This window comes from Taudactylus pleione, unplaced genomic scaffold (genome assembly GCF_031769625.1).
Source record: "Taudactylus pleione unplaced genomic scaffold, aTauple2 ptg000505l, whole genome shotgun sequence".
NCBI lineage: Eukaryota > Metazoa > Chordata > Amphibia > Anura > Myobatrachidae > Taudactylus > Taudactylus pleione.
In genome coordinates, this window is record NW_028284907.1 from 107,117 (window position 1) to 133,064 (window position 25,948).

Genomic DNA, 25,948 nt, shown 5'->3' on the forward strand with positions numbered 1-25,948 from the left:
CGCTCCCCCCTCCACCCCTCACTCCTCCCACCCTCACAGCAGCACAGCACACAGCAGCCGCAGCAGTCTCCTATACCTGTGGGGGGGGGTGACGAGTGATCACACTGATCGTGCCCCCCTCTGGCTTCGTGCCAGGCTGAGGGGCTCACAGCGCCACCCTCCCCAGCGCGTGGGGCCCCCCTCCCCAGCTTAAGGGGGCGTGGTCATACCCCCCGTGATTAGGTCACGCCCCCCTTAACCTGGGCCCAGCCAGGCTCTCTACACCCCAGCTCATAGCAGCTAGATTGAAATAATGAGTTATAAGGGCTGCATGAAGACAGGGAGGCTGGATGCCTAATGGAGCGAGGGAGAGAATTCCAGAGGTTAGGCGTGGCCCAGGAGACATCCTGAATATGAGAGTGGGAAGCAGGAGAGGCAGCAATCATTAGGAAAGGGAAGAGAGCAGGAGGGAGAGTATGAGGACATGAGGCTGGAGGTGCAGGGAGGAGAGAAGAGGAAATTAGGCTGGAGGTGCAGGGAGAAGTAGTGGAGAGATGAGGCTGGAGGTGTAGGGAGAAGTAGTGGGGAGATGAGGCCGGAGGTGTAGGGAGAAGTAGTGGAGAGATGAGGCTATAGGTGTAGGGAGAAGGGAGAAGTAGTGGGGAGCTGAGGCTATAGGTGTATGGAGAAGTAGTGGGGAGCTGAGGCTATAGGTGTAGGGAGAAGTAGTGGGAAGATGAGGCTATAGGTGTAGGGAGAAGTAGTGGGGAGATGAGGCTATAGGTGTAGGGAGAAGCAGTGGGGAGATGAGGCTATAGGTGTAGGGAGAAGCAGTGGGGAGATGAGGCTATAGGTGTAGGGAGAAGCAGTGGGGAGATGAGGCTATAGGTGTAGGGAGAAGCAGTGGGGAGATGAGGCTATAGATGTAGGGAGAAGTAGTGGGGAGATGAGGCTATAGATGTAGGGAGAAGTAGTGGGGAGATGAGGCTATAGGTGCAGGGAGAAGTAGTGGGGAGATGAGGCTATAGGTGTAGGGAGAAGTAGTGGGGAGATGAGGCTATAGGTGTAGGGAGAAGTAGTGGGGAGATGAGGCTGAAGGTGTAGGGAGAAGTAGTGGGGAGATGAGGCTATAGGTGTAGGGAGAAGTAGTGGAGAGATGAGGCTATAGGTGTAGGGAGAAGTAGTGGAGAGATGAGGCTATAGGTGTAGGGAGAAGTAGTGGAGAGATGAGGCTATAGGTGTAGGGAGAAGTAGTGGGGAGATGAGGCTATAGGTGTAGGGAGAAGTAGTGGGGAGATGAGGCTATAGGTGTAGGGAGAAGTAGTGGGGAGATGAGGCTATAGGTGTAGGGAGAAGCAGTGGGGAGATGAGGCTATAGATGTAGGGAGAAGTAGTGGGGAGATGAGGCTATAGATGTAGGGAGAAGTAGTGGGGAGATGAGGCTATAGGTGTAGGGAGAAGTAGTGGAGAGATGAGGCTATAGGTGTAGGGAGAAGTAGTGGAGAGATGAGGCTATAGGTGTAGGGAGAAGTAGTGGGGAGATGAGGCTATAGGTGCAGGGAGAAGTAGTGGGAGATGAGGCTATAGGTGTAGGGAGAAGTAGTGGGAGATGAGGCTATAGGTGTAGGGAGAAGTAGTGGGAGATGAGGCTATAGGTGTAGGGAGAAGTAGTGGGAGATGAGGCTATAGGTGTAGGGAGAAGTAGTGGGGAGATGAAGCTATAGGTGTAGGGAGAAGTAGTGGGAGATGAGGCTATAGGTGTAGGGAGAAGTAGTGGGAGATGAGGCTATAGGTGTAGGGAGAAGTAGTGGGGAGATGAGGCTATAGGTGTAGGGAGAAGTAGTGGAGAGATGAGGATATAGGTGTAGGGAGAAGTAGTGGAGAGATGAGGCTATAGGTGTAGGGAGAAGTAGTGGGGAGATGAGGCTATAGGTGTAGGGAGAAGTAGTGGAGAGATGAGGCTATAGGTGCAGGGAGAAGTAGTGGGGAGATGAGGCTATAGGTGCAGGGAGAAGTAGTGGGGAGATGAGGCTATAGGTGCAGGGAGAAGTAGTGGAGAGATGAGGCTATAGGTGTAGGGAGAAGTAGTGGAGAGATGAGGCTATAGGTGTAGGGAGAAGTAGTGGAGAGATGAGGTTATAGGTGTAGGGAGAAGTAGTGGGGAGATGAGGCTATAGGTGTAGGGAGATGAGGCTATAGGTGCAGGGAGAAGTAGTGGGAGATGAGGCTATAGGTGTAGGGAGAAGTAGTGGGGAGATGAGGCTATAGGTGTAGGGAGAAGTAGTGGGGAGATGAGGCTATAGGTGCAGGGAGAAGTAGTGGGGAGATGAGGCTATAGGTGTAGGGAGAAGTAGTGGGGAGATGAGGCTATAGGTGTAGGGAGAAGTAGTGGGGAGATGAGGCTATAGGTGTAGGGAGAAGTAGTGGGGAGATGAGGCTGAAGGTGTAGGGAGAAGTAGTGGGGAGATGAGGCTGAAGGTGTAGGGGAGAAGTAGTGGGGAGATGAGGCTATAGGTGTAGGGAGAAGTAGTGGGGAGATGAGGCTGAAGGTGTAGGGAGAAGTAGTGGAGAGATGAGGCTATAGGTGTAGGGAGAAGTAGTGGGGAGATGAGGCTATAGGTGTAGGGAGAAGTAGTGGGAGATGAGGCTATAGGTGTAGGGAGAAGTAGTGGAGAGATGAGGCTGGAGATGCAGGGAGAAGGGAATCGGTATGAAATCCCAGCTGCCGCATGGCAGGCAGTTCGATTCCCGGCAGCGGCAGCCCGACAGATCAGCAGAGCCCGGCAGCGGAAGCCCGACAGCGCTGGAAATCCTGATCGTCCCTAAAGTCAGTATAAACTAACCTAACCCTCCTTAGGGGTGCCTAACCCTAACCTCCCCCCCAAGTGCCTAACCCTAATACCCCCACTAAGCGCCTAACCCTAACCTCCCCCCCAAGTGCCTAACCCTAATTCCCCCACTAAGTGCCTAACCCTAACCTCCCCCCCAAGTGCCTAATCCTAATCCCCCCTCTAAGTGCCTAACCCTAACCCCTCCTTTCCCCGCTGCCTAAACCTGTCCCCCGGGGGGGGGTGCCTAACCCTAAACCCCCCTTCCCTTAGCCTAACCCTTCCGGGGGGGTGCCTAACCCTAAGTCCCCCTGGTTGCCCTAAACCTTACCCTCCCCCCAGCGGCTGTCCGCTCGCGGCGCCCGGCATCCCTTCGATCGGGATGCTTGGGCGCCGGTCTCCCGGCATTGGGTAAATGACAGGCGTCTAGATATAGACGCCGGTCATTTATCCCACGCCGGGATAAAGCAGCCGGAAGCCGGCTGTCGGTATTAAGGCAGCCGGTTTCCCGACTGCATACTGGGAGAAGTAGTGGGAGATGAGGCTATAGGTCCAGGGAGAAGTAGTGGGAGATGAGGCTATAGGTGTGGGGAGAAGTAGTGGGGAGATGAGGCTGGAGTTGTAGGGAGAAGTAGTGGGGAGATGAGGCTGAAGGTGTAGGGAGAAGTAGTGGGGAGATGAGGGTATAGGTGCAGGGAGAAGTAGTGGGAGATGAGCCTATAGGTGTAGGGAGAAGTAGTGGGGAGATGAGGGTATAGGTGCAGGGAGAAGTAGTGGGAGATGAGCCTATAGGTGTAGGGAGAAGTAGTGGGGAGATGAGGCTATAGGTGTAGGGAGAAGTAGTGGGGAGATGAGGCTATAGGTGTAGGGGAAGTAGTGGGGAGATGAGGCTATAGGTGTAGGGAGAAGTAGTGGGGAGATGAGGCTATAGGTGCAGGGAGAAGTAGTGGGGAGATGAGGCTATAGGTGTAGGGAGGAGTAGTGGGAGATGAGGCTATAGGTGTAGGGAGAAGTAGTGGGAGATGAGGCTATAGGTGTAGGGAGTAGTGGGAGATGAGGTTGGAAGTGCAGGGAGAAGTAGTGGGGAGATGAGGCTATATGTGTAGGGAGTAGTGGGAGATGAGGCTGGAAGTGCAGGGAGAAGTAGTGGGGAGATGAGGCTGGAGATGTTTGGTAGAGAGAGATGAGGAAATGAGGCTGGAGATGTAGGGAGGTGCAGTAAGTATATAGGCTAGAGATGTAGGGAGGTGCAGTAAGTGTATAGACTGGAGATGTAGGGAGGTGCAGTGAGTGTATAGGCTGGAGATGTAGGGAGGTGCAGTGAGTATACAGGCTGGAGATGTACGGAGGTGCAGTGGGTATATAGGCTGGAGATGTAGGGAGGTGCAGTGAGTATACAGGCTGGAGATATAGGGAGGTGCAGTGGGTATACAGGCTGGAGATATAGGGAGGTGCAGTGGGTATACAGGCTGGAGATATAGGGAGGTGCAGTGGGTATACAGGCTGGAGATATAGGGAGGTGCAGTGGGTATACAGGCTGGAGATATAGGGAGGTGCAGTGGGTATACAGGCTGGAGATATAGGGAGGTGCAGTGGGTATACAGGCTGGAGATATAGGGAGGTGCAGTGGGTATACAGGCTGGAGATATAGGGAGGTGCAGTGGGTATACAGGCTGGAGATATAGGGAGGTGCAGTGGGTATACAGGCTGGAGATATAGGGAGGTGCAGTGGGTATACAGGCTGGAGATGTAGGGAGGTGCAGTGGGTATACAGGCTGGAGATATAGGGAGGTGCAGTGGGTATACAGGGTGGAGATATAGGGAGGTGCAGTGGGTATACAGGCTGGAGATATAGGGAGGTGCAGTGGGTATACAGGCTGGAGATGTAGGGAGGTGCAGTGGGTATACAGGCTGGAGATATAGGGAGGTGCAGTGGGTATACAGGCTGGAGATGTAGGGAGGTGCAGTGGGTATACAGGCTGGAGATATAGGGAGGTGCAGTGGGTATACAGGCTGGAGATGTAGGGAGGTGCAGTGGGTATACAGGCTGGAGATATAGGGAGGTGCAGTGGGTATACAGGCTGGAGATGTAGGGAGGTGCAGTGGGTATACAGGCTGGAGATATAGGGAGGTGCAGTGGGTATACAGGCTGGAGATGTATGGAGGTGCAGTGGGTATACAGGCTGGAGATGTATGGAGGTGCAGTGGGTATACAGGCTGGAGATATAGGGAGGTGCAGTGGGTATACAGGCTGGAGATATAGGGAGGTGCAGTGGGTATACAGGCTGGAGATGTAGGGAGGTGCAGTGGGTATACAGGCTGGAGATATAGGGAGGTGCAGTGGGTATACAGGCTGGAGATGTAGGGAGGTGCAGTGGGTATACAGGCTGGAGATATAGGGAGGTGCAGTGGGTATACAGGCTGGAGATGTAGGGAGGTGCAGTGGGTATACAGGCTGGAGATGTAGGGAGGTGCAGTGGGTATACAGGCTGGAGATATAGGGAGGTGCAGTGGGTATACAGGCTGGAGATGTAGGGAGGTGCAGTGGGTATACAGGCTGGAGATATAGGGAGGTGCAGTGGGTATACAGGCTGGAGATGTAGGGAGGTGCAGTGGGTATACAGGCTGGAGATATAGGGAGGTGCAGTGGGTATACAGGCTGGAGATGTAGGGAGGTGCAGTGGGTATACAGGCTGGAGATATAGGGAGGTGCAGTGGGTATACAGGCTGGAGATGTAGGGAGGTGCAGTGGGTATACAGGCTGGAGATATAGGGAGGTGCAGTGGGTATACAGGCTGGAGATATAGGGAGGTGCAGTGGGTATACAGGCTGGAGATATAGGGAGGTGCAGTGGGTATACAGGCTGGAGATGTAGGGAGGTGCAGTGGGTATACAGGCTGGAGATGTAGGGAGGTGCAGTGAGTATACAGGCTGGAGATGTAGGGAGGTGCAGTGGGTATACAGGCTGGAGATATAGGGAGGTGCAGTGGGTATACAGGCTGGAGATATAGGGAGGTGCAGTGGGTATACAGGCTGGAGATATAGGGAGGTGCAGTGGGTATACAGGCTGGAGATATAGGGAGGTGCAGTGGGTATACAGGCTGGAGATGTAGGGAGGTGCAGTGGGTATACAGGCTGGAGATGTAGGGAGGTGCAGTGGGTATACAGGCTGGAGATATAGGGAGGTGCAGTGGGTATACAGGCTGGAGATGTAGGGAGGTGCAGTGGGTATACAGGCTGGAGATGTAGGGAGGTGCAGTGAGTATACAGGCTGGAGATGTAGGGAGGTGCAGTGGGTATACAGGCTGGAGATATAGGGAGGTGCAGTGGGTATACAGGCTGGAGATATAAGGAGGTGCAGTGGGTATACAGGCTGGAGATATAGGGAGGTGCAGTGGGTATACAGGCTGGAGATATAGGGAGGTGCAGTGGGTATACAGGCTGGAGATGTAGGGAGGTGCAGTGGGTATACAGGCTGGAGATGTAGGGAGGTGCAGTGGGTATACAGGCTGGAGATATAGGGAGGTGCAGTGGGTATACAGGCTGGAGATGTAGGGAGGTGCAGTGGGTATACAGGCTGGAGATGTAGGGAGGTGCAGTGAGTATACAGGCTGGAGATGTAGGGAGGTGCAGTGGGTATACAGGCTGGAGATATAGGGAGGTGCAGTGGGTATACAGGCTGGAGATATAGGGAGGTGCAGTGGGTATACAGGCTGGAGATATAGGGAGGTGCAGTGGGTATACAGGCTGGAGATATAGGGAGGTGCAGTGGGTATACAGGCTGGAGATATAGGGAGGTGCAGTGGGTATACAGGCTGGAGATGTAGGGAGGTGCAGTGGGTATACAGGCTGGAGATATAGGGAGGTGCAGTGGGTATACAGGCTGGAGATGTAGGGAGGTGCAGTGGGTATACAGGCTGGAGATGTAGGGAGGTGCAGTGGGTATACAGGCTGGAGATATAGGGAGGTGCAGTGGGTATACAGGCTGGAGATGTAGGGAGGTGCAGTGGGTATACAGGCTGGAGATATAGGGAGGTGCAGTGGGTATACAGGCTGGAGATGTAGGGAGGTGCAGTGGGTATACAGGCTGGAGATGTAGGGAGGTGCAGTGGGTATACAGGCTGGAGATATAGGGAGGTGCAGTGGGTATACAGGCTGGAGATGTAGGGAGGTGCAGTGGGTATACAGGCTGGAGATGTAGGGAGGTGCAGTGAGTATACAGGCTGGAGATGTAGGGAGGTGCAGTGAGTATACAGGCTGGAGATGTAGGGAGGTGCAGTGGGTATACAGGCTGGAGATGTAGGGAGGTGCAGTGGGTATACAGGCTGGAGATGTAGGGAGGTGCAGTGGGTATACAGGCTGGAGATATAGGGAGGTGCAGTGGGTATACAGGCTGGAGATGTAGGGAGGTGCAGTGGGTATACAGGCTGGAGATGTAGGGAGGTGCAGTGAGTATACAGGCTGGAGATGTAGGGAGGTGCAGTGGGTATACAGGCTGGAGATGTAGGGAGGTGCAGTGGGTATACAGGCTGGAGATGTAGGGAGGTGCAGTGGGTATACAGGCTGGAGATGTAGGGAGGTGCAGTGGGTATACAGGCTGGAGATGTAGGGAGGTGCAGTGGGTATACAGGCTGGAGATGTAGGGAGGTGCAGTGGGTATACAGGCTGGAGATATAGGGAGGTGCAGTGGGTATACAGGCTGGAGATATAGGGAGGTGCAGTGGGTATACAGGCTGGAGATATAGGGAGGTGCAGTGGGTATACAGGCTGGAGATATAGGGAGGTGCAGTGGGTATACAGGCTGGAGATATAGGGAGGTGCAGTGGGTATACAGGCTGGAGATATAGGGAGGTGCAGTGGGTATACAGGCTGGAGATGTAGGGAGGTGCAGTGTGTATACAGGCTGGAGATATAGGGAGGTGCAGTGGGTATACAGGCTGGAGATATAGGGAGGTGCAGTGGGTATACAGGCTGGAGATATAGGGAGGTGCAGTGGGTATACAGGCTGGAGATGTAGGGAGGTGCAGTGGGTATACAGGCTGGAGATATAGGGAGGTGCAGTGGGTATACAGGCTGGAGATGTAGGGAGGTGCAGTGGGTATACAGGCTGGAGATATAGGGAGGTGCAGTGGGTATACAGGCTGGAGATGTAGGGAGGTGCAGTGGGTATACAGGCTGGAGATGTAGGGAGGTGCAGTGAGTATACAGGCTGGAGATGTAGGGAGGTGCAGTGAGTATACAGGCTGGAGATGTAGGGAGGTGCAGTGGGTATACAGGCTGGAGATGTAGGGAGGTGCAGTGGGTATACAGGCTGGAGATGTAGGGAGGTGCAGTGGGTATACAGGCTGGAGATATAGGGAGGTGCAGTGGGTATACAGGCTGGAGATGTAGGGAGGTGCAGTGGGTATACAGGCTGGAGATGTAGGGAGGTGCAGTGAGTATACAGGCTGGAGATGTAGGGAGGTGCAGTGGGTATACAGGCTGGAGATGTAGGGAGGTGCAGTGGGTATACAGGCTGGAGATGTAGGGAGGTGCAGTGGGTATACAGGCTGGAGATGTAGGGAGGTGCAGTGGGTATACAGGCTGGAGATGTAGGGAGGTGCAGTGGGTATACAGGCTGGAGATGTAGGGAGGTGCAGTGGGTATACAGGCTGGAGATATAGGGAGGTGCAGTGGGTATACAGGCTGGAGATATAGGGAGGTGCAGTGGGTATACAGGCTGGAGATATAGGGAGGTGCAGTGGGTATACAGGCTGGAGATATAGGGAGGTGCAGTGGGTATACAGGCTGGAGATATAGGGAGGTGCAGTGGGTATACAGGCTGGAGATATAGGGAGGTGCAGTGGGTATACAGGCTGGAGATGTAGGGAGGTGCAGTGGGTATACAGGCTGGAGATATAGGGAGGTGCAGTGGGTATACAGGCTGGAGATATAGGGAGGTGCAGTGGGTATACAGGCTGGAGATATAGGGAGGTGCAGTGGGTATACAGGCTGGAGATGTAGGGAGGTGCAGTGGGTATACAGGCTGGAGATATAGGGAGGTGCAGTGGGTATACAGGCTGGAGATGTAGGGAGGTGCAGTGGGTATACAGGCTGGTTCTGTGATGTCGGTGTGTAATATGGGAATGACTTTGGGCTTAGTAGCTGAAATCTCGCTTCTAGTCTATTTAAGCTCTGCCCCACCTCAATGACCAATGATAGCAGGTCACACGAGCATTTGTTGAGGACAGAGCAGCACTTACTCAGCGCTTGCGACCGGGTCTGAATCAGGCCCAGTACCCGCTCTGCGTCCTCATTAGTAAAAGCGAGTTGTTCATGTTTAGCACTAAATAACAATTCGGCTGAAACCAGATTTTCCATTTACTCTAATATAATACACAACACCGGCTTCCTGTGACAAATAACATAAGTATATGTCCATGTAATCCTTGGTGCAGATCAAGCAATCTGGTCTTCCAAAAAGTAACAATCCAATATGGGGTAGAAATATACATGGGGCAGAAATATACATGGGGTAGAAATATACATGGGGTAGAAATATACATGGGGTAGAAATATACATGGGGAAGAAATATACATGGGGCAGAAATATACATGGGGTAGAAATATACATGGGGAAGAAATATACATGGGGTAGAAATATACATGGGGAAGAAATATACATGGGGAAGAAATATACATGGGGCAGAAATATACATGGGGCAGAAATATACATGGGGCAGAAATATACATGGGGAAGAAATATACATGGGGCAGAAATATACATGGGGCAGAAATATACATGGGGCAGAAATATACATGGGGCAGAAATATACATGGGGTAGAAATATACATGGGGCAGAAATATACATGGGGCAGAAATATACATGGGGCAGAAATATACATGGGGCAGAAATATACATGGGGCAGAAATATACATGGGGTAGAAATATACATGGGGCAGAAATATACATGGGGCAGAAATATACATGGGGCAGAAATATACATGGGGAAGAAATATACATGGGGCAGAAATATACATGGGGCAGAAATATACATGGGGCAGAAATATACATGGGGCAGAAATATACATGGGGCAGAAATATACATGGGGCAGAAATATACATGGGGCAGAAATATACATGGGGCAGAAATATACATGGGGCAGAAATATACATGGGGCAGAAATATACATGGGGCAGAAATATACATGGGGCAGAAATATACATGGGGCAGAAATATACATGGGGTAGAAATATACATGGGGCAGAAATATACATGGGGCAGAAATATACATGGGGCAGAAATATACATGGGGCAGAAATATACATGGGGCAGAAATATACATGGGGCAGAAATATACATGGGGCAGAAATATACATGGGGCAGAAATATACATGGGGCAGAAATATACATGGGGCAGAAATATACATGGGGCAGAAATATACATGGGGAAGAAATATACATGGGGCAGAAATATACATGGGGCAGAAATATACATGGGGCAGAAATATACATGGGGTAGAAATATACATGGGGTAGAAATATACATGGGGCAGAAATATACATGGGGCAGAAATATACATGGGGCAGAAATATACATGGGGCAGAAATATACATGGGGAAGAAATATACATGGGGAAGAAATATACATGGGGCAGAAATATACATGGGGCAGAAATATACATGGGGAAGAAATATACATGGGGAAGAAATATACATGGGGCAGAAATATACATGGGGTAGAAATATACATGGGGCAGAAATATACATGGGGAAGAAATATACATGGGGCAGAAATATACATGGGGCAGAAATATACATGGGGCAGAAATATACATGGGGTAGAAATATACATGGGGTAGAAATATACATGGGGAAGAAATATACATGGGGCAGAAATATACATGGGGCAGAAATATACATGGGGCAGAAATATACATGGGGCAGAAATATACATGGGGTAGAAATATACATGGGGAAGAAATATACATGGGGAAGAAATATACATGGGGCAGAAATATACATGGGGCAGAAATATACATGGGGCAGAAATATACATGGGGCAGAAATATACATGGGGCAGAAATATACATGGGGCAGAAATATACATGGGGCAGAAATATACATGGGGCAGAAATATACATGGGGCAGAAATATACATGGGGCAGAAATATACATGGGGCAGAAATATACATGGGGCAGAAATATACATGGGGCAGAAATATACATGGGGCAGAAATATACATGGGGTAGAAATATACATGGGGTAGAAATATACATGGGGCAGAAATATACATGGGGCAGAAATATACATGGGGCAGAAATATACATGGGGAAGAAATATACATGGGGAAGAAATATACATGGGGCAGAAATATACATGGGGCAGAAATATACATGGGGCAGAAATATACATGGGGAAGAAATATACATGGGGTAGAAATATACATGGGGCAGAAATATACATGGGGCAGAAATATACATGGGGCAGAAATATACATGGGGCAGAAATATACATGGGGCAGAAATATACATGGGGCAGAAATATACATGGGGCAGAAATATACATGGGGCAGAAATATACATGGGGCAGAAATATACATGGGGAAGAAATATACATGGGGCAGAAATATACATGGGGCAGAAATATACATGGGGCAGAAATATACATGGGGCAGAAATATACATGGGGCAGAAATATACATGGGGAAGAAATATACATGGGGCAGAAATATACATGGGGCAGAAATATACATGGGGAAGAAATATACATGGGGCAGAAATATACATGGGGCAGAAATATACATGGGGCAGAAATATACATGGGGTAGAAATATACATGGGGAAGAAATATACATGGGGCAGAAATATACATGGGGCAGAAATATACATGGGGAAGAAATATACATGGGGCAGAAATATACATGGGGCAGAAATATACATGGGGTAGAAATATACATGGGGTAGAAATATACATGGGGCAGAAATATACATGGGGCAGAAATATACATGGGGTAGAAATATACATGGGTGCAGGACAACCAGAAATAACTACAAGGATCACAGTAGGTCCACACTCTCGTCTTAACGGACATCATGCTGGGCCTGGCATTTCAGTGACGCTCATCGTGCCTGGTCATCACTAAAGTGTATGATTGTTCATTGGATACCGCCGCCCAAAAGGTGGTGGTGATGGGAAGTAACCTCTGTGCTACAGTATGTGGTCTTACAAAGTAGACCCCATCTATCCTCGTGGTGTAGATGAAGCCCTGGATGAAGTCTGCTGTTCTCCTGTCTGTGATTAGGGGGGCACCACCTCACACAATACATTAGAAAACATTTTTCCTTTACATTTTTGGTCCTAAGGCGGTTTATGTATATATATTTTTCATCTTTGTAAGCGGCTTGTAGCCATATTTCTTGTTTATTATTATTATTATAATGCTTATGTCTTGCTCTGCTATTAGTTTTATTTATTTTGTATTGAATGATCATTACGGATCTGCATTAGCGTTTATGGGACCTGGTGGTGTATGTTACTTTGCTACACATATCGGTGTTCAGGTCTTAGTAACTTCCATTCTGTTATGTGGGTGCGTGCGCACCAGTCTCTTCACATTGCGGTCACTTAGTAACTGACCATGCCGGGACGCTTCGTGTCCTCGGCTGAGTAACAGGATGTGACTACATCGTCGCTATGAGTAACGGTAGAAGGAAATGGTTGGAGCTGGAGCGCACGCCGGCCAATGCGGAGCTGCACTCGCGATTCACGTACTGTAAGTGTGACGCCATTTAGAGTGACGTTATGTCCCTGGTGCATGGCTGCTGGAATAGCGCTATTCTGCTTATTCTGTGCTGATGATAATGAGGGGGTGGGGCTGATGGTCGTTAGGGTGGGTATATGGATGTCTCATGTGCTGCTTGTACTTTAATCCTGACAAAGGTCCATGCTGTAGGACCAAAACATCGATTTTCATGTTGCTGTAACTACTACTTATCAATGCCTAAATAAAAGTTATATTTTATAAGACGGTGAGTGCACCCAGGAGGTTCCTCCTATACAATTATTATATATATCACACACACACACACAAAGCGTAATGTACCTGGGGTAGCAGCATGTCGTTCTCCTCCACCGCGAATAGTGCATAGCCGGCGGCATGCTCGAACAACACAAACTGCAGAACCTGGTGATAGACAAGTGAGTCAGTATGGGTGTGGTGGTTCCTTAGTGGGTCAGGGGGGGATGCAGTGAGTCAGTAGGGGTGTGGTGGTTTCTTAGTGGGTCAGGAGGGGATGCAGTGAGTCAGTAGGGGTGTGGTGGTTCCTTAGTGGGTCAGGGGGGGATGCAGTGAGTCAGTAGGGGTGTGGTGGTTCCTTAGTGGGTCAGGGGGGGATGCAGTGAGTCAGTAGGGGTGTGGTGGTTCCTTAGTGGGTCAGGAGGGGATGCAGTGAGTCAGTAGGGGAGTGGTGGTTCCTTAGTGGGTCAGGGGGGGATGCAGTGAGTCAGTATTGGTGTGGTGGTTCCTTAGTGGGTCAGTGGGGATTGCAGTGAGTCAGTAGGGGTGTGGTGGTTCCTTAGTGGGTCAGTGGGGATTGCAGTGAGTCAGTAGGGGTGTGGTGGTTCCTTAGTGGGTCAGGGGGGGATGCAGTGAGTCAGTAGGGGTGTGGTGGTTCCTTAGTGGGTCAGGAGGGGATGCAGTGAGTCAGTAGGGGTGTGGTGGTTCCTTAGTGGGTCAGGGGGGGATGCAGTGAGTCAGTAGGGGTGTGGTGGTTCCTTAGTGGGTCAGGGGGGAAGCACTGAGTCAGTAGGGGTGTGGTGGTTCCTTAGTGGGTCAGTGGGGATGCAGTGAGTCAGTATTGGTGTGGTGGTTCCTTAGTGGGTCAGGGGGGGATGCAGTGAGTCAGTATTGGTGTGGTGGTTCCTTAGTGGGTCAGTGGGGATTGCAGTGAGTCAGTAGGGGTGTGGTGGTTCCTTAGTGGGTCAGTGGGGATTGCAGTGAGTCAGTAGGGGTGTGGTGGTTCCTTAGTGGGTCAGGGGGGGATGCAGTGAGTCAGTAGGGGTGTGGTAGTTCCTTAGTGGGTCAGGGGGGGATGCAGTGAGTCAGTAGGGGTGTGGTGGTTCCTTAGTGGGTCAGGAGGGGATGCAGTGAGTCAGTAGGGGTGTGGTGGTTCCTTAGTGGGTCAGGAAGGGGATGCAGTGAGTCAGTAGGGGTGTGGTGGTTCCTTAGTGGGTCAGGGGGTGATGCAGTGAGTCAGTAGGGGTGTGGTGGTTCCTTAGTGGGTCAGGAGGGGATGCAGTGAGTCAGTAGGGGTGTGGTGGTTCCTTAGTGGGTCAGGGGGGGATGCAGTGAGTCAGTATTGGTGTGGTGGTTCCTTAGTGGGTCAGTGGGGATTGCAGTGAGTCAGTAGGGGTGTGGTGGTTCCTTAGTGGGTCAGTGGGGATTGCAGTGAGTCAGTAGGGGTGTGGTGGTTCCTTAGTGGGTCAGGGGAGGATGCAGTGAGTCAATAGGGGTGTGGTGGTTCCTTAGTGGGTCAGGGGGGGATGCAGTGAGTCAGTAGGGGTGTGGTGGTTCCTTAGTGGGTCAGGAGGGGATGCAGTGAGTCAGTAGGGGTGTGGTGGTTCCTTAGTGGGTCAGGGGGGGATGCAGTGAGTCAGTAGGGGTGTGGTGGTTCCTTAGTGGGTCAGGGGGGATGCACTGAGTCAGTAGGGGTGTGGTGGTTCCTTAGTGGGTCAGTGGGGATGCAGTGAGTCAGTATTGGTGTGGTGGTTCCTTAGTGGGTCAGTGGGGATGCAGTGAGTCAGTATTGGTGTGGTGGTTCCTTAGTGGGTCAGTGGGGATTGCAGTGAGTCAGTAGGGGTGTGGTGGTTCCTTAGTGGGTCAGTGGGGATTGCAGTGAGTCAGTAGGGGTGTGGTGGTTCCTTAGTGGGTCAGGGGGGGATGCAGTGAGTCAGTAGGGGTGTGGTGGTTCCTTAGTGGGTCAGGGGGGGATGCAGTGAGTCAGTAGGGGTGTGGTGGTTCCTTAGTGGGTCAGGAGGGGATGCAGTGAGTCAGTAGGGGTGTGGTGGTTCCTTAGTGGGTCAGGGGGGGATGCAGTGAGTCAGTAGGGGTGTGGTGGTTCCTTAGTGGGTCAGGGGGGATGCAGTGAGTCAGTAGGGGTGTGGTGGTTCCTTAGTGGGTCAGTGGGGATGCACTGAGTCAGTAGGGGTGGTTCCTTAGTGGGTCAGTGGGGATGCAGTGAGTCAGTAGGGGTGTGGTGGTTCCTTAGTGGGTCAGTGGGGAAGCAGTGAGTCAGTAGGGGTGTGGTGGTTCCTTAGAGGGTCAGTGGGGATGCAGTGAGTCAGTAGGGGTGTGGTGGTTCCTTAGTGGGTCAGTGGGGATTGCAGTGAGTCAGTATGGGTGTGGTGGTTCCTTAGTGGGTCAGGGGCAGATGCAGTGAGTCAGTAGGGGTGTGGTGGTTCCTTAGTGGGTCAGGGGCAGATGCAGTGAGTCAGTAGGGGTGTGGTGGTTCCTTAGTGGGTCAGGGGGGGATGCAGTGAGTCAGTAGGGGTGTGGTGGTTCCTTAGTGGGTCAGGGGGGATTGCAGTGAGTCAGTAGGGGTGTGGTGGTTCCTTAGAGGGTCAGGGGGGGATGCAGTGAGTCAGTAGGGGTGTGGTGGTTCCTTAGTGGGTCAGTGGGGATGCAGTGAGTCAGTAGGGGTGTGGTGGTTCCTTAGTGGGTCAGTGGGGATGCAGTGAGTCAGTAGGGGTGTGGTGGTTCCTTAGTGGGTCAGTGGGGATGCAGTGAGTCAGTAGGGGTGTGGTGGTTCCTTAGTGGGTCAGTGGGGAAGCAGTGAGTCAGTAGGGGTGTGGTGGTTCCTTAGAGGGTCAGTGGGGATGCAGTGAGTCAGTAGGGGTGTGGTGGTTCCTTAGTGGGTCAGGGGGGATGCAGTGAGTCAGTAGGGGTGGGGTGGTTCCTTAGTGGGTCAGTGGGGATGCACTGAGTCAGTAGGGGTGTGGTGGTTCCTTAGTGAGTCAGTGGGGATGCAGTGAGTCAGTAGGGGTGTGGTGGTTCCTTAGTGGGTCAGTGGGGAAGCAGTGAGTCAGTAGGGGTGTGGTGGTTCCTTAGAGGGTCAGTGGGGATGCAGTGAGTCAGTAGGGGTGTGGTGGTTCCTTAGTGGGTCAGTGGGGATTGCAGTGAGTCAGTAGGGGTGTGGTGGTTCCTTAGTGGGGCAGTGGGGATGCAGTGAGTCAGTAGGGGTGTGGTGGTTCCTTAGTGGGTCAGTGGGGAAGCAGGGAGTCAGTAGGGGTGTGGTGGTTCCTTAGACGGTCAGTGGGGATGCAGTGAGTCAGTAGGGGTGTGGTGGTTCCTTAGTGGGTCAGTGGGGATTGCAGTGAGTCAGTATGGGTGTGGTGGTTCCTTAGTGGATCAGTGGGGATGCAGTGAGTCAGTAGGGGTGTGGTGGTTCCTTAGTGGGTCAGTGGGGATGCAGTGAGTCAGTAGGGGTGTGGTGGTTCCTTAGTGGGTCAGTGGGGTTACAGTGAGTCAGTAGGGGTGTGGTGGTTCCTTAGTGGGTCAGTGGGGTTGCAGTGAGTCAGTAGGGGTGTGGTGGTTCCTTAGTGGGTCAGTGGGGATGCAGTGAGTCAGTAGGGGTGTGTTGGTTCCTTAGTGGGTCAGTGGGGATGCAGTGAGTCAGTATGGGTGTGGTGGTTCCTTAGTGGGTCAGTGGGGAAGCAGTGAGTCAGTAGGGGTGTGGTGGTTCCTTAGTGGGTCAGTGGGGATGCAGTGAGTCAGTAGGGGTGTGGTGGTTCCTTAGTGGGTCAGTGGGGATTGCAGTGAGTCAGTATGGGTGTGGTGGTTCCTTAGTGGATCAGTGGGGATGCAGTGAGTCAGTAGGGGTGTGGTGGTTCCTTAGTGGGTCAGTGGGGATGCAGTGAGTCAGTAGGGGTGTGGTGGTTCCTTAGTGGGTCAGTGGGGTTACAGTGAGTCAGTAGGGGTGTGGTGGTTCCTTAGTGGGTCAGTGGGGTTGCAGTGAGTCAGTAGGGGTGTGGTGGTTCCTTAGTGGGTCAGTGGGGATGCAGTGAGTCAGTAGGGGTGTGGTGGTTCCTTAGTGGGTCAGGGGCAGATGCAGTGAGTCAGTAGGGGTGTGGTGGTTCCTTAGTGGGTAAGGGGGATGCAGTGAGTCAGTAGGGGTGTGGTGGTTCCTTAGTGGGTCAGGGGGGATTGCAGTGAGTCAGTAGGGGTGTGGTGGTTCCTTAGAGGGTCAGGGGGGGATGCAGTGAGTCAGTAGGGGTGTGGTGGTTCCTTAGTGGGTCAGGGGGGATGCAGTGAGTCAGTAGGGGTGTGGTGGTTCCTTAGTGGGTCAGTGGGGATGCAGTGAGTCAGTAGGGGTGTGGTGGTTCCTTAGTGGGTCAGTGGGGATGCAGTGAGTCAGTAGGGGTGTGGTGGTTCCTTAGTGGGTCAGTGGGGAAGCAGTGAGTCAGTAGGGTTGTGGTGGTTCCTTAGAGGGTCAGTGGGGATGCAGTGAGTCAGTAGGGGTGTGGTGGTTCCTTAGTGGGTCAGGGGGGGATGCAGTGAGTCAGTAGGGGTGTGGTGGTTCCTTAGTGGGTCAGTGGGGATGCAGTGAGTCAGTAGGGGTGTGTTGGTTCCTTAGTGGGTCAGTGGGGATGCAGTGAGTCAGTATGGGTGTGGTGGTTCCTTAGTGGGTAAGTGGGGAAGCAGTGAGTCAGTAGGGGTGTGGTGGTTCCTTAGTGGGTCAGGGGGGGATGCAGTGAGTCAGTAGGGGTGTGGTGGTTCCTTAGTGGGTCAGGGGGGATGCAGTGAGTCAGTAGGGGTGGGGTGGTTCCTTAGTGGGTCAGTGGGGATGCACTGAGTCAGTAGGGGTGTGGTGGTTCCTTAGTGGGTCAGTGGGGATGCAGTGAGTCAGTAGGGGTGTGGTGGTTCCTTAGTGGGTCAGTGGGGAAGCAGTGAGTCAGTAGGGGTGTGGTGGTTCCTTAGAGGGTCAGTGGGGATGCAGTGAGCCAAAAGGGGAGTGGTGGTTCCTTAGTGGGTCAGTGGGGATTGCAGTGAGTCAGTAGGGGTGTGGTGGTTCCTTAGTGGGTCAGTGGGGAAGCAGTGAGTCAGTAGGGGTGTGGTGGTTCCGTAGAGGGTCAGTGGGGATGCAGTGAGTCAGTAGGGGTGTGGTGGTTCCTTAGTGGGTCAGTGGGGATTGCAGTGAGTCAGTATGGGTGTGGTGGTTCCTTAGTGGATCAGTGGGGATGCAGTGAGTCAGTAGGGGTGTGGTGGTTCCTTAGTGGGTCAGTGGGCATGCAGTGAGTCAGTAGGGGTGTGGTGGTTCCTTAGTGGGTCAGTGGGGTTACAGTGAGTCAGTAGGGGTGTGGTGGTTCCTTAGTGGGTCAGTGGGGTTGCAGTGAGTCAGTAGGGGTGTGGTGGTTCCTTAGTGGGTCAGTGGGGATGCAGTGAGTCAGTAGGGGTGTGTTGGTTCCTTAGTGGGTCAGTGGGGATGCAGTGAGTCAGTATGGGTGTGGTGGTTCCTTAGTGGGTAAGTGGGGAAGCAGTGAGTCAGTAGGGGTGTGGTGGTTCCTTAGTGGGTCAGTGGGGATGCAGTGAGTCAGTAGGGGTGTGGTGGTTCCTTAGTGGGTCAGTGGGGATTGCAGTGAGTCAGTATGGGTGTGGTGGTTCCTTAGTGGATCAGTGGGGATGCAGTGAGTCAGTAGGGGTGTGGTGGTTCCTTAGTGGGTCAGTGGGGTTGCAGTGAGTCAGTAGGGGTGTGGTGGTTCCTTAGTGGGTCAGTGGGGATGCAGTGAGTCAGTAGGGGTGTGGTGGTTCCTTAGTGGGTCAGTAGGGAAGCAGTGAGTCAGTAGGGGTGTGGTGGTTCCTTAGTGGGTCAGTGGGGATGCAGTGAGTCAGTAGGGGTGTGGTGGTTCCTTAGTGGGTCAGGGGGGATGCAGTGAGTCAGTAGGGGTGGGGTGGTTCCTTAGTGGGTCAGTGGGGATGCACTGAGTCAGTAGGGGTGTGGTGGTTCCTTAGTGGGTCAGTGGGGATGCAGTGAGTCAGTAGGGGTGTGGTGGTTCCTTAGTGGGTCAGTGGGGAAGCAGTGAGTCAGTAGGGGTGTGGTGGTTCCTTAGAGGGTCAGTGGGGATGCAGTGAGCCAAAAGGGGAGTGGTGGTTCCTTAGTGGGTCAGTGGGGATTGCAGTGAGTCAGTAGGGGTGTGGTGGTTCCTTAGTGGGTCAGTGGGGAAGCAGTGAGTCAGTAGGGGTGTGGTGGTTCTGTAGAGGGTCAGTGGGGATGCAGTGAGTCAGTAGGGGTGTGGTGGTTCCTTAGTGGGTCAGTGGGGATTGCAGTGAGTCAGTATGGGTGTGGTGGTTCCTTAGTGGATCAGTGGGGATGCAGTGAGTCAGTAGGGGTGTGGTGGTTCCTTAGTGGGTCAGTGGGCATGCAGTGAGTCAGTAGGGGTGTGGTGGTTCCTTAGTGGGTCAGTGGGGTTACAGTGAGTCAGTAGGGGTGTGGTGGTTCCTTAGTGGGTCAGTGGGGTTGCAGTGAGTCAGTAGGGGTGTGGTGGTTCCTTAGTGGGTCAGTGGGGATGCAGTGAGTCAGTAGGGGTGTGTTGGTTCCTTAGTGGGTCAGTGGGGATGCAGTGAGTCAGTATGGGTGTGGTGGTTCCTTAGTGGGTAAGTGGGGAAGCAGTGAGTCAGTAGGGGTGTGGTGGTTCCTTAGTGGGTCAGTGGGGATGCAGTGAGTCAGTAGGGGTGTGGTGGTTCCTTAGTGGGTCAGTGGGGATTGCAGTGAGTCAGTATGGGTGTGGTGGTTCCTTAGTGGATCAGTGGGGATGCAGTGAGTCAGTAGGGGTGTGGTGGTTCCTTAGTGGGTCAGTGGGGTTGCAGTGAGTCAGTAGGGGTGTGGTGGTTCCTTAGTGGGTCAGTGGGGATGCAGTGAGTCAGTAGGGGTGTGGTGGTTCCTTAGTGTGTCAGTGGGGATGCAGTGAGTCAGTAGGAGTGTGGTGGTTCCTTAGTGGGTCAGTGGGGATTGCAGTGAGTCAGTAGGGGTGTGGTGATTCCTTAGTGGGTCAGTGGGGATACAGTGAGTCTGTAGGGGTGTGGAAGTTGCTTAGCGAGTCAGTGGGGATGCAGTGAGTCAGTAGGGGTGTGGTGATTCCTTAGTGGGTCAGTGGGGATGCAGTGAGTCTGTAGGGGTGTTGTGATTCATTAGTGGGTCAGTCGGGTTGCAGTGAGTCAGTAGGGGTGTGGCAGTTCCTTATTGGGTCAGTAGGGTTGCAGTAAGTCAGTAGGGGTGTGGCGGTTCATTAGTGGGTCAGTGGGGTTGCAGTGAGTCAGTAGGGGTGTGGTGGTTCCTTAGTGGGTCAGTGGGGATGCAGTGAGTCAGTAGGGGTGTGGTGGTTACTTAGTGAGTCAGTAGGAGGGTGGTGGTTCCATAGTGTGTCAGTGGGGATGCAGTGAGTCAGTAGGAGTGTGGTGGTTCGTTAGTGGGTCAGTGGGGATTGCAGTGAGTTAGTAGGGGTGTGGTGATTCCTTAGTGGGTCAGTGGGGATACAGTGAGTCTGTAGGGGTGTGGAAGTTGCTTAGCGAGTCAGTGGGGATGCAGTGAGTCAGTAGGGGTGTGGTGATTCCTTAGTGGGTCAGTGGAGATGCAGTGAGTCTGTAGGGGTGTAGTGATTCATTAGTGGGTCAGTCGGGTTGCAGTGAGTCCGTAGGGGTGTGGCAGTTCCTTATTGGGTCAGTAGGGTTGCAGTAAGTCAGTAGGGGTGTGGTGGTTCCTTAGTGGGTCAGTGGGGATGCAGTGAGTCAGTATGGGTGTGGTGGCTCCTTAGTGGGTCAGTGGGGATTGCAGTGAGTCAGTAGGGGTGTGGTGGTTCCTTAGTGGGTCAGTGGGGATTGCAGTGAGTCAGTAGGGGTGTGGTGGTTCCTTAGTGGGTCAGTGGGGATTGCAGTGAGTCAGTAGGGGTGTGGTGGTTCATTAGTGGGTCAGTGGGGTTGCAGTGAGTCAGTAGGGGTGTGGTGGTTCCTTAGTGGGTCAGTGGGGATGCAGTGAGTCAGTAGGGGTGTGGTGGTTCCTTAGTGGGTCAGTGGGGATTGCAGTGAGTCAGTAGGGGTGTGGTGGTTCCTTAGTGGGTCAGTGGGGATTGCAGTGAGTCAGTAGGGGTGTGGTGGTTCCTTAGTGGGTCAGTGGGGATTGCAGTGAGTCAGTAGGGGTGTGGTGGTTCCTTAGTGGGTCAGTGGGGATGCAGTGAGTCAGTAGGGGTGTGGTGGTTCCTTAGTGGGTCAGTGGGGATGCAGTGAGTCAGTAGGGGTGTGGTGGTTACGTAGTGAGTCAGTAGGAGTGTGGTGGTTCCTTAGTTGGTCAGTGGGGATTGCAGTGAGTCAGTAGGGGTGTGGTGGTTCCATAGTGGGACAGTGGGGTTACAGTGAGTCTGTAGGGGTGTGGAAGTTGCTTAGTAAGTCAGTGGGGATGCAGTGAGTCAGTAGGGGTGTGGTGATTCCTTAGTGGGTCAGTGGGGATGCAGTGAGTCTGTAGGGGTGTGGCAGTTCCTTATTGGGTCAGTAGGGTTGCAGTGAGTCAGTAGGGTTGTGGGAGCGTGTAGGGGGGGGTCAGGTGTAGTGGTTTCAGCAGGGTCAGTAGAAGCGTAATAGATGAGTGGGGTTCAGTGGGAGGGTGAGTAGTGGGGTCAGAAGATGGAATATGGAAGATAGAATAGAGGAGTCAAAAGATAAATGGGGTCAGTGGGGGGGTAAGCAAGGGGTGTAGTGTGGGTAAAGGGTCAAGCACTGTCAGTAGAGGGTGTAGTGTGGTTAGTACTGTATGTAGTGAGTCAGTAACAGGTATATATGGGGTCAGTAGTGGGGGTGAGGAATGACTGTAGGTAGCAGTACTGGGTGTAGTGGGGTCAGTATGAGGTGTATATGGGGTCAGTAGTGGGGGTGAGGAATGACTGTAGGTAGCAGTACTGGGTGTAGTGGGGTCAGTATGAGGTGTATATGGGGTCAGTAATGGGGGTGAGGAATGACTGTAGGTAGCAGTACTGGGTGTAGTGGGGTCAGTATGAGGTGTATATGGGGTCAGTAATGGGGGTGAGGAATGACTGTAGGTAGCAGTACTGGGTGTAGTGAGGTCAGTATGAGGTGTAGTGGGGTCAGTATGAGGTGTAATGGGGTCAGTATGAGGTGTATATGGGGTCAGTAAGGGGGTGAGGAATGGCTGTAGGTAGCAGTACTGGGTGTAGTGGGGTCAGTATGAGGTGTATATGGGGTCAGTAGTGAGGGTGAGGAATGACTGTAGGTAGCAGTACTGGGTGTAGTGGGGTCAGTATGAGGTGTATATGGGGTCAGTAGTGGGGGTGAGGAATGACTGTAGGTAGCAGTACTGGGTGTAGTGGGGTCAGTATGAGGTGTATATGGGGTCAGTAATGGGGGTGATGAATGACTGTAGGTAGCAGTACTGGGTGTAGTGAGGTCAGTATGAGGTGTAGTGGGGTCAGTATGAGGTGTATATGGGGTCAGTAGTGGGGGTGAGGAATGACTGTAGGTAGCAGTACTGGGTGTAGTGGGGTTAGTACGAGGTGTATATGGGGTCAGTAGTGAGAGTGAGGAATGACTAGGTAGCGGTACTGGGTGTAGTGAGGTCAGTATGAGGTGTATATGGGGTCAGTAGTGGGGGTGAGGAATGACTGTAGGTAGCAGTACTGGGTGTAGTGGGGTCAGTATGAGGTGTATATGGGGTCAGTAGTGGGGGTGAGGAATGGCTGTAGGTATCAGTACTGGGGGTAGTGTGGTCAGTATGAGGTGTGCATGGGGTCAGTAGTGGGGGTGAGCAATGACTGTAGGTAGCGGTACTGGGTGTAGTGGGGTCAGTATGTGGTGTATATGGGGTCAGTAGTGAGGGTGACGAATGACTGTAGGTAGCGGTACTGAGTGTAGTGGGGTCAGTATGAGGTGTATATGGGGTCAGTAGTGGGGGAGAGGAATGACTGTAGGTAGCAGTACTGGGTGTAGTGGGGTCAGTATGAGGTGTATATGGGGTCAGTAGTGAGGGTGAGGAATGACTGTAGGTAGCATTACTGGGTGTAGTGAGGTCAGTATGAGGTGTATATGGGGTCAGTAGTGGGGGTGAGGAATGACTGTAGGTAGCAGTACTGGGTGTAGTGGGGTCAGTATGAGGTGTATATGGGGTCAGTAGTGGGGGTGAGGAATGACTGTAGGTAGCAGTACTGGGTGTAGTGGGGTCAGTATGAGGTGTATATGGGGTCAGTACTGGGGGTGAGGAATGACTGTAGGTAGCAGTACTAGGGGTAGTGGGGTCAGTATGAGGTGTATATGGGGTCAGTAGTGGGGGTGAGGAATGACTGTAGGTAGCAGTACTGGGTGTAGTGGGGTTAGTACGAGGTGTATATGGGGTCAGTAGTGAGAGTGAGGAATGACTAGGTAGCGGTACTGGGTGTAGTGAGGTCAGTATGAGGTGTATATGGGGTCAGTAGTGGGGGTGAGGAATGACTGTAGGTAGCAGTACTGGGTGTAGTGGGGTCAGTATGAGGTGTATATGGGGTCAGTAGTGGGGGTGAGGAATGGCTGTAGGTATCAGTACTGGGTGTAGTGGGGCCAGTATGAGGTGTATATGGGGTCAGTAGTGGGGGTGAGGAATGACTGTAGGTAGAGGTACTGGGTGTAGTGTGGTCAGTATGAGGTGTGCATGGGGTCAGTAGTGGGGGTGAGCAATGACTGTAGGTAGCGGTACTGGGTGTAGTGGGGTCAGTATGTGGTGTATATGGGGTCAGTAGTGAGGGTGACGAATGACTGTAGGTAGCGGTACTGAGTGTAGTGGGGTCAGTATGAGGTGTATATGGGGTTAGTAGTGGGGGTGAGGAATGACTGTAGGTAGAGGTACTGGGAGTAGTGGGGTCAGTATGAGGTATATATGGGATCAGTTACGGGGGGTGAGGAATGACTATGAGGTGTATAGGGGGTCAGTGCGGGTGAAGTTAGCAGGAGGCAGTATAGGGGGTCAGTGGGGGTGAAGTTAGCAGGAGGCAGTATGAGGTGTATAGGGGGTCAGTGGGGGTGAAGTTAGCAGGAGGCAGTATGAGGTGTATAGGGGGTCAGTGGGGGTGAAGTTTGGAGGCAGTATGAGGTGAATAGGGGGTCAGTGGGGGTGAAGTTAGCAGGAGGCAGTATGAGGTGTATAGGGGGTCAGTGGGGGTGAAGTTAGCAGGAGGCAGTATGAGGTGTATAGGGGTTAAGTTAGCAGGAGGCAGTATGAGGTGTATAGGGGGTCAGTGGAAGTGAAGTTAGCAGGAGGCAGTATGAGGTGTATAGGGGGTGAAGTTAGCAGGAGGCAGTATGAGGTGTATAGGGGGTGAAGTTAGCAGTAGGCAGTATGAGGTGTATAGGGGGTCAGTGGAAGTGAAGCTAGCAGGAGGCAGTATGAGGTGTATAGGGGGTCAGTGGAGGGGAAGGTAGCAGGAGGCAGTATGAGGTGTATAGAGGGTCAGTGGGGGTGAAGTTAGCAGGAGGCAGTAAGAGGTGTATAGGGGGTCAGTGGGGGTGAAGTTAGCAGGAGGCAGTAAGAGGTGTATAGGGGGTCAGTGGGGGTGAAGTTAGCAGGAGGCAGTAAGAGGTGTATAGGGGGTCAGTGGGGGCGTAGTTAGCAGGAGGCAGTATGAGTTGTATAGGGGGTCAGTGGGGGCATAGTTAGCAGGAGGCAGTATGAGGTGTATAGGGGGTCAGTGGGGGCGTAGTTAGCAGGAGGCAGTATGAGGTGTATAGGGGGTCAGTGGGGGTGTAGTTAGCAGGAGGCAGTATGAGGTGTATAGGGGGTCAGTGGGGGTGAAGTTAGCAGGAGGCAGTATGAGGTGTATAGGGGGTCAGTGGGGATGTAGTTAGCAGGAGGCAGTATGACGTGTATAGGGGGTCAGTGGGGGTGTAGTTAGCAGGAGGCAGTATGAGGTGAATAGGGGGTCAGTGGGGGTGAAGTTAGCAGGAGGCAGTATGTGTATAGGGGGTCAGTGGGGGTGAAGTTAGCAGGAGGCATTATGAGGTGTATAGGGGGTCAGTGGGGGTGAAGTTAGCAGGAGGCAGTATGAGGTGTATAGGGGGTCAGTGGGGGTGAAGTTAGCAGGAGGCAGTATGAGGTGTATAGGGGGTCAGTGGGGGTGAAGTTAGCAGGAGGCAGTATGAGGTGTATAGGGGTCAGTGGAAGTGAAGTTAGCAGGAGGCAGTATGAGGTGTATAGGGGGTCATTGGGGGTGAAGTTAGCAGGAGGCAGTATGAGGTGTATAGGGGGTCAGTGGGGGTGAAGTTAGCAGGAGACAGTATGAGGTGTATAGGGGTGAAGTTAGCAGGAGGCAGTATGAGGTGTATAGGGGGTCAGTGGAAGTGAAGTTAGCAGGAGGCAGTATGAGGTGTATAGGGGGTCAGTGGGGGTGAAGTTAGCAGGGGGCAGTATGAGGTGTATAGGGGGTCAGTGGGGTGAAGTTAGCAGGAGGTGTGTTGAAGCTGGATAATTGGCTGAGACAATCTGTTAAAATTAAAATCTTCAGACTGTACCTTGTGACTGTATAATTTGTTTGCGCTAATTGTATTTAGATCACAGCGTGTAACCATCTGCTTTTTGGTGGATAATATTTTTTTGTGCTTTGGAACCACAATCAAAGTCTGAAAGCATTTATTTATTGTGCGACTTATAACGCTAAATAGTGACATTTTAGAGTGTATAGAAAGGTAGGAATCGATAGTTGGGGGCTCGCAGAGTGAATCACGCTACCGGTCACACGGTAACACACGGTCATCGATCTCTCAGCAAAAGGGTGGAGGCGCCATACGCAGGAAAGAACGCATTGTGCTTTCGAATACCTGCTACCACTTTGTTGAGAGTCCGCTACCCGTTACTCTGTGAGTTCAAGGAGCGCTGATTAGTATCCAGGGACAAGGGAGGAGAAAGTTTGTTTTCCTTCGTTGATAGAATTTCATGTTAAAAGGGGAAGTCTCACAATATCGTAAGGTTAATAATATGTTTTGGGTATCGGTCACATTATTGTGTATGCAACCAGTCGCACAATAGCGTATACGCATTTCCTGTATTGCTGCCGCATGTTTAAACAAAGCCGTTGAGATTGCATTGTGATATTGATAGTGTGATAACATTGTTGTAAATATCTTAGTCTGTGTTGC

At 52.2% G+C, this 25,948-nt stretch overlaps 1 protein-coding gene across 1 annotated transcript in view; it reads right to left on the bottom strand.

The window, feature by feature from the left end:
* LOC148501707 (nucleolar protein 56-like) overlaps positions 1-25,948 on the bottom strand; it is a 74,777-nt gene that overhangs the window by 35,403 nt on the left and 13,426 nt on the right. The window contains exon 2 of the mRNA XM_088450063.1: positions 12,896-12,976. Within this exon, the coding sequence (XP_088306189.1) occupies positions 12,896-12,976 (81 nt within the window). The remainder of the gene's footprint in view (positions 1-12,895; positions 12,977-25,948) is intronic.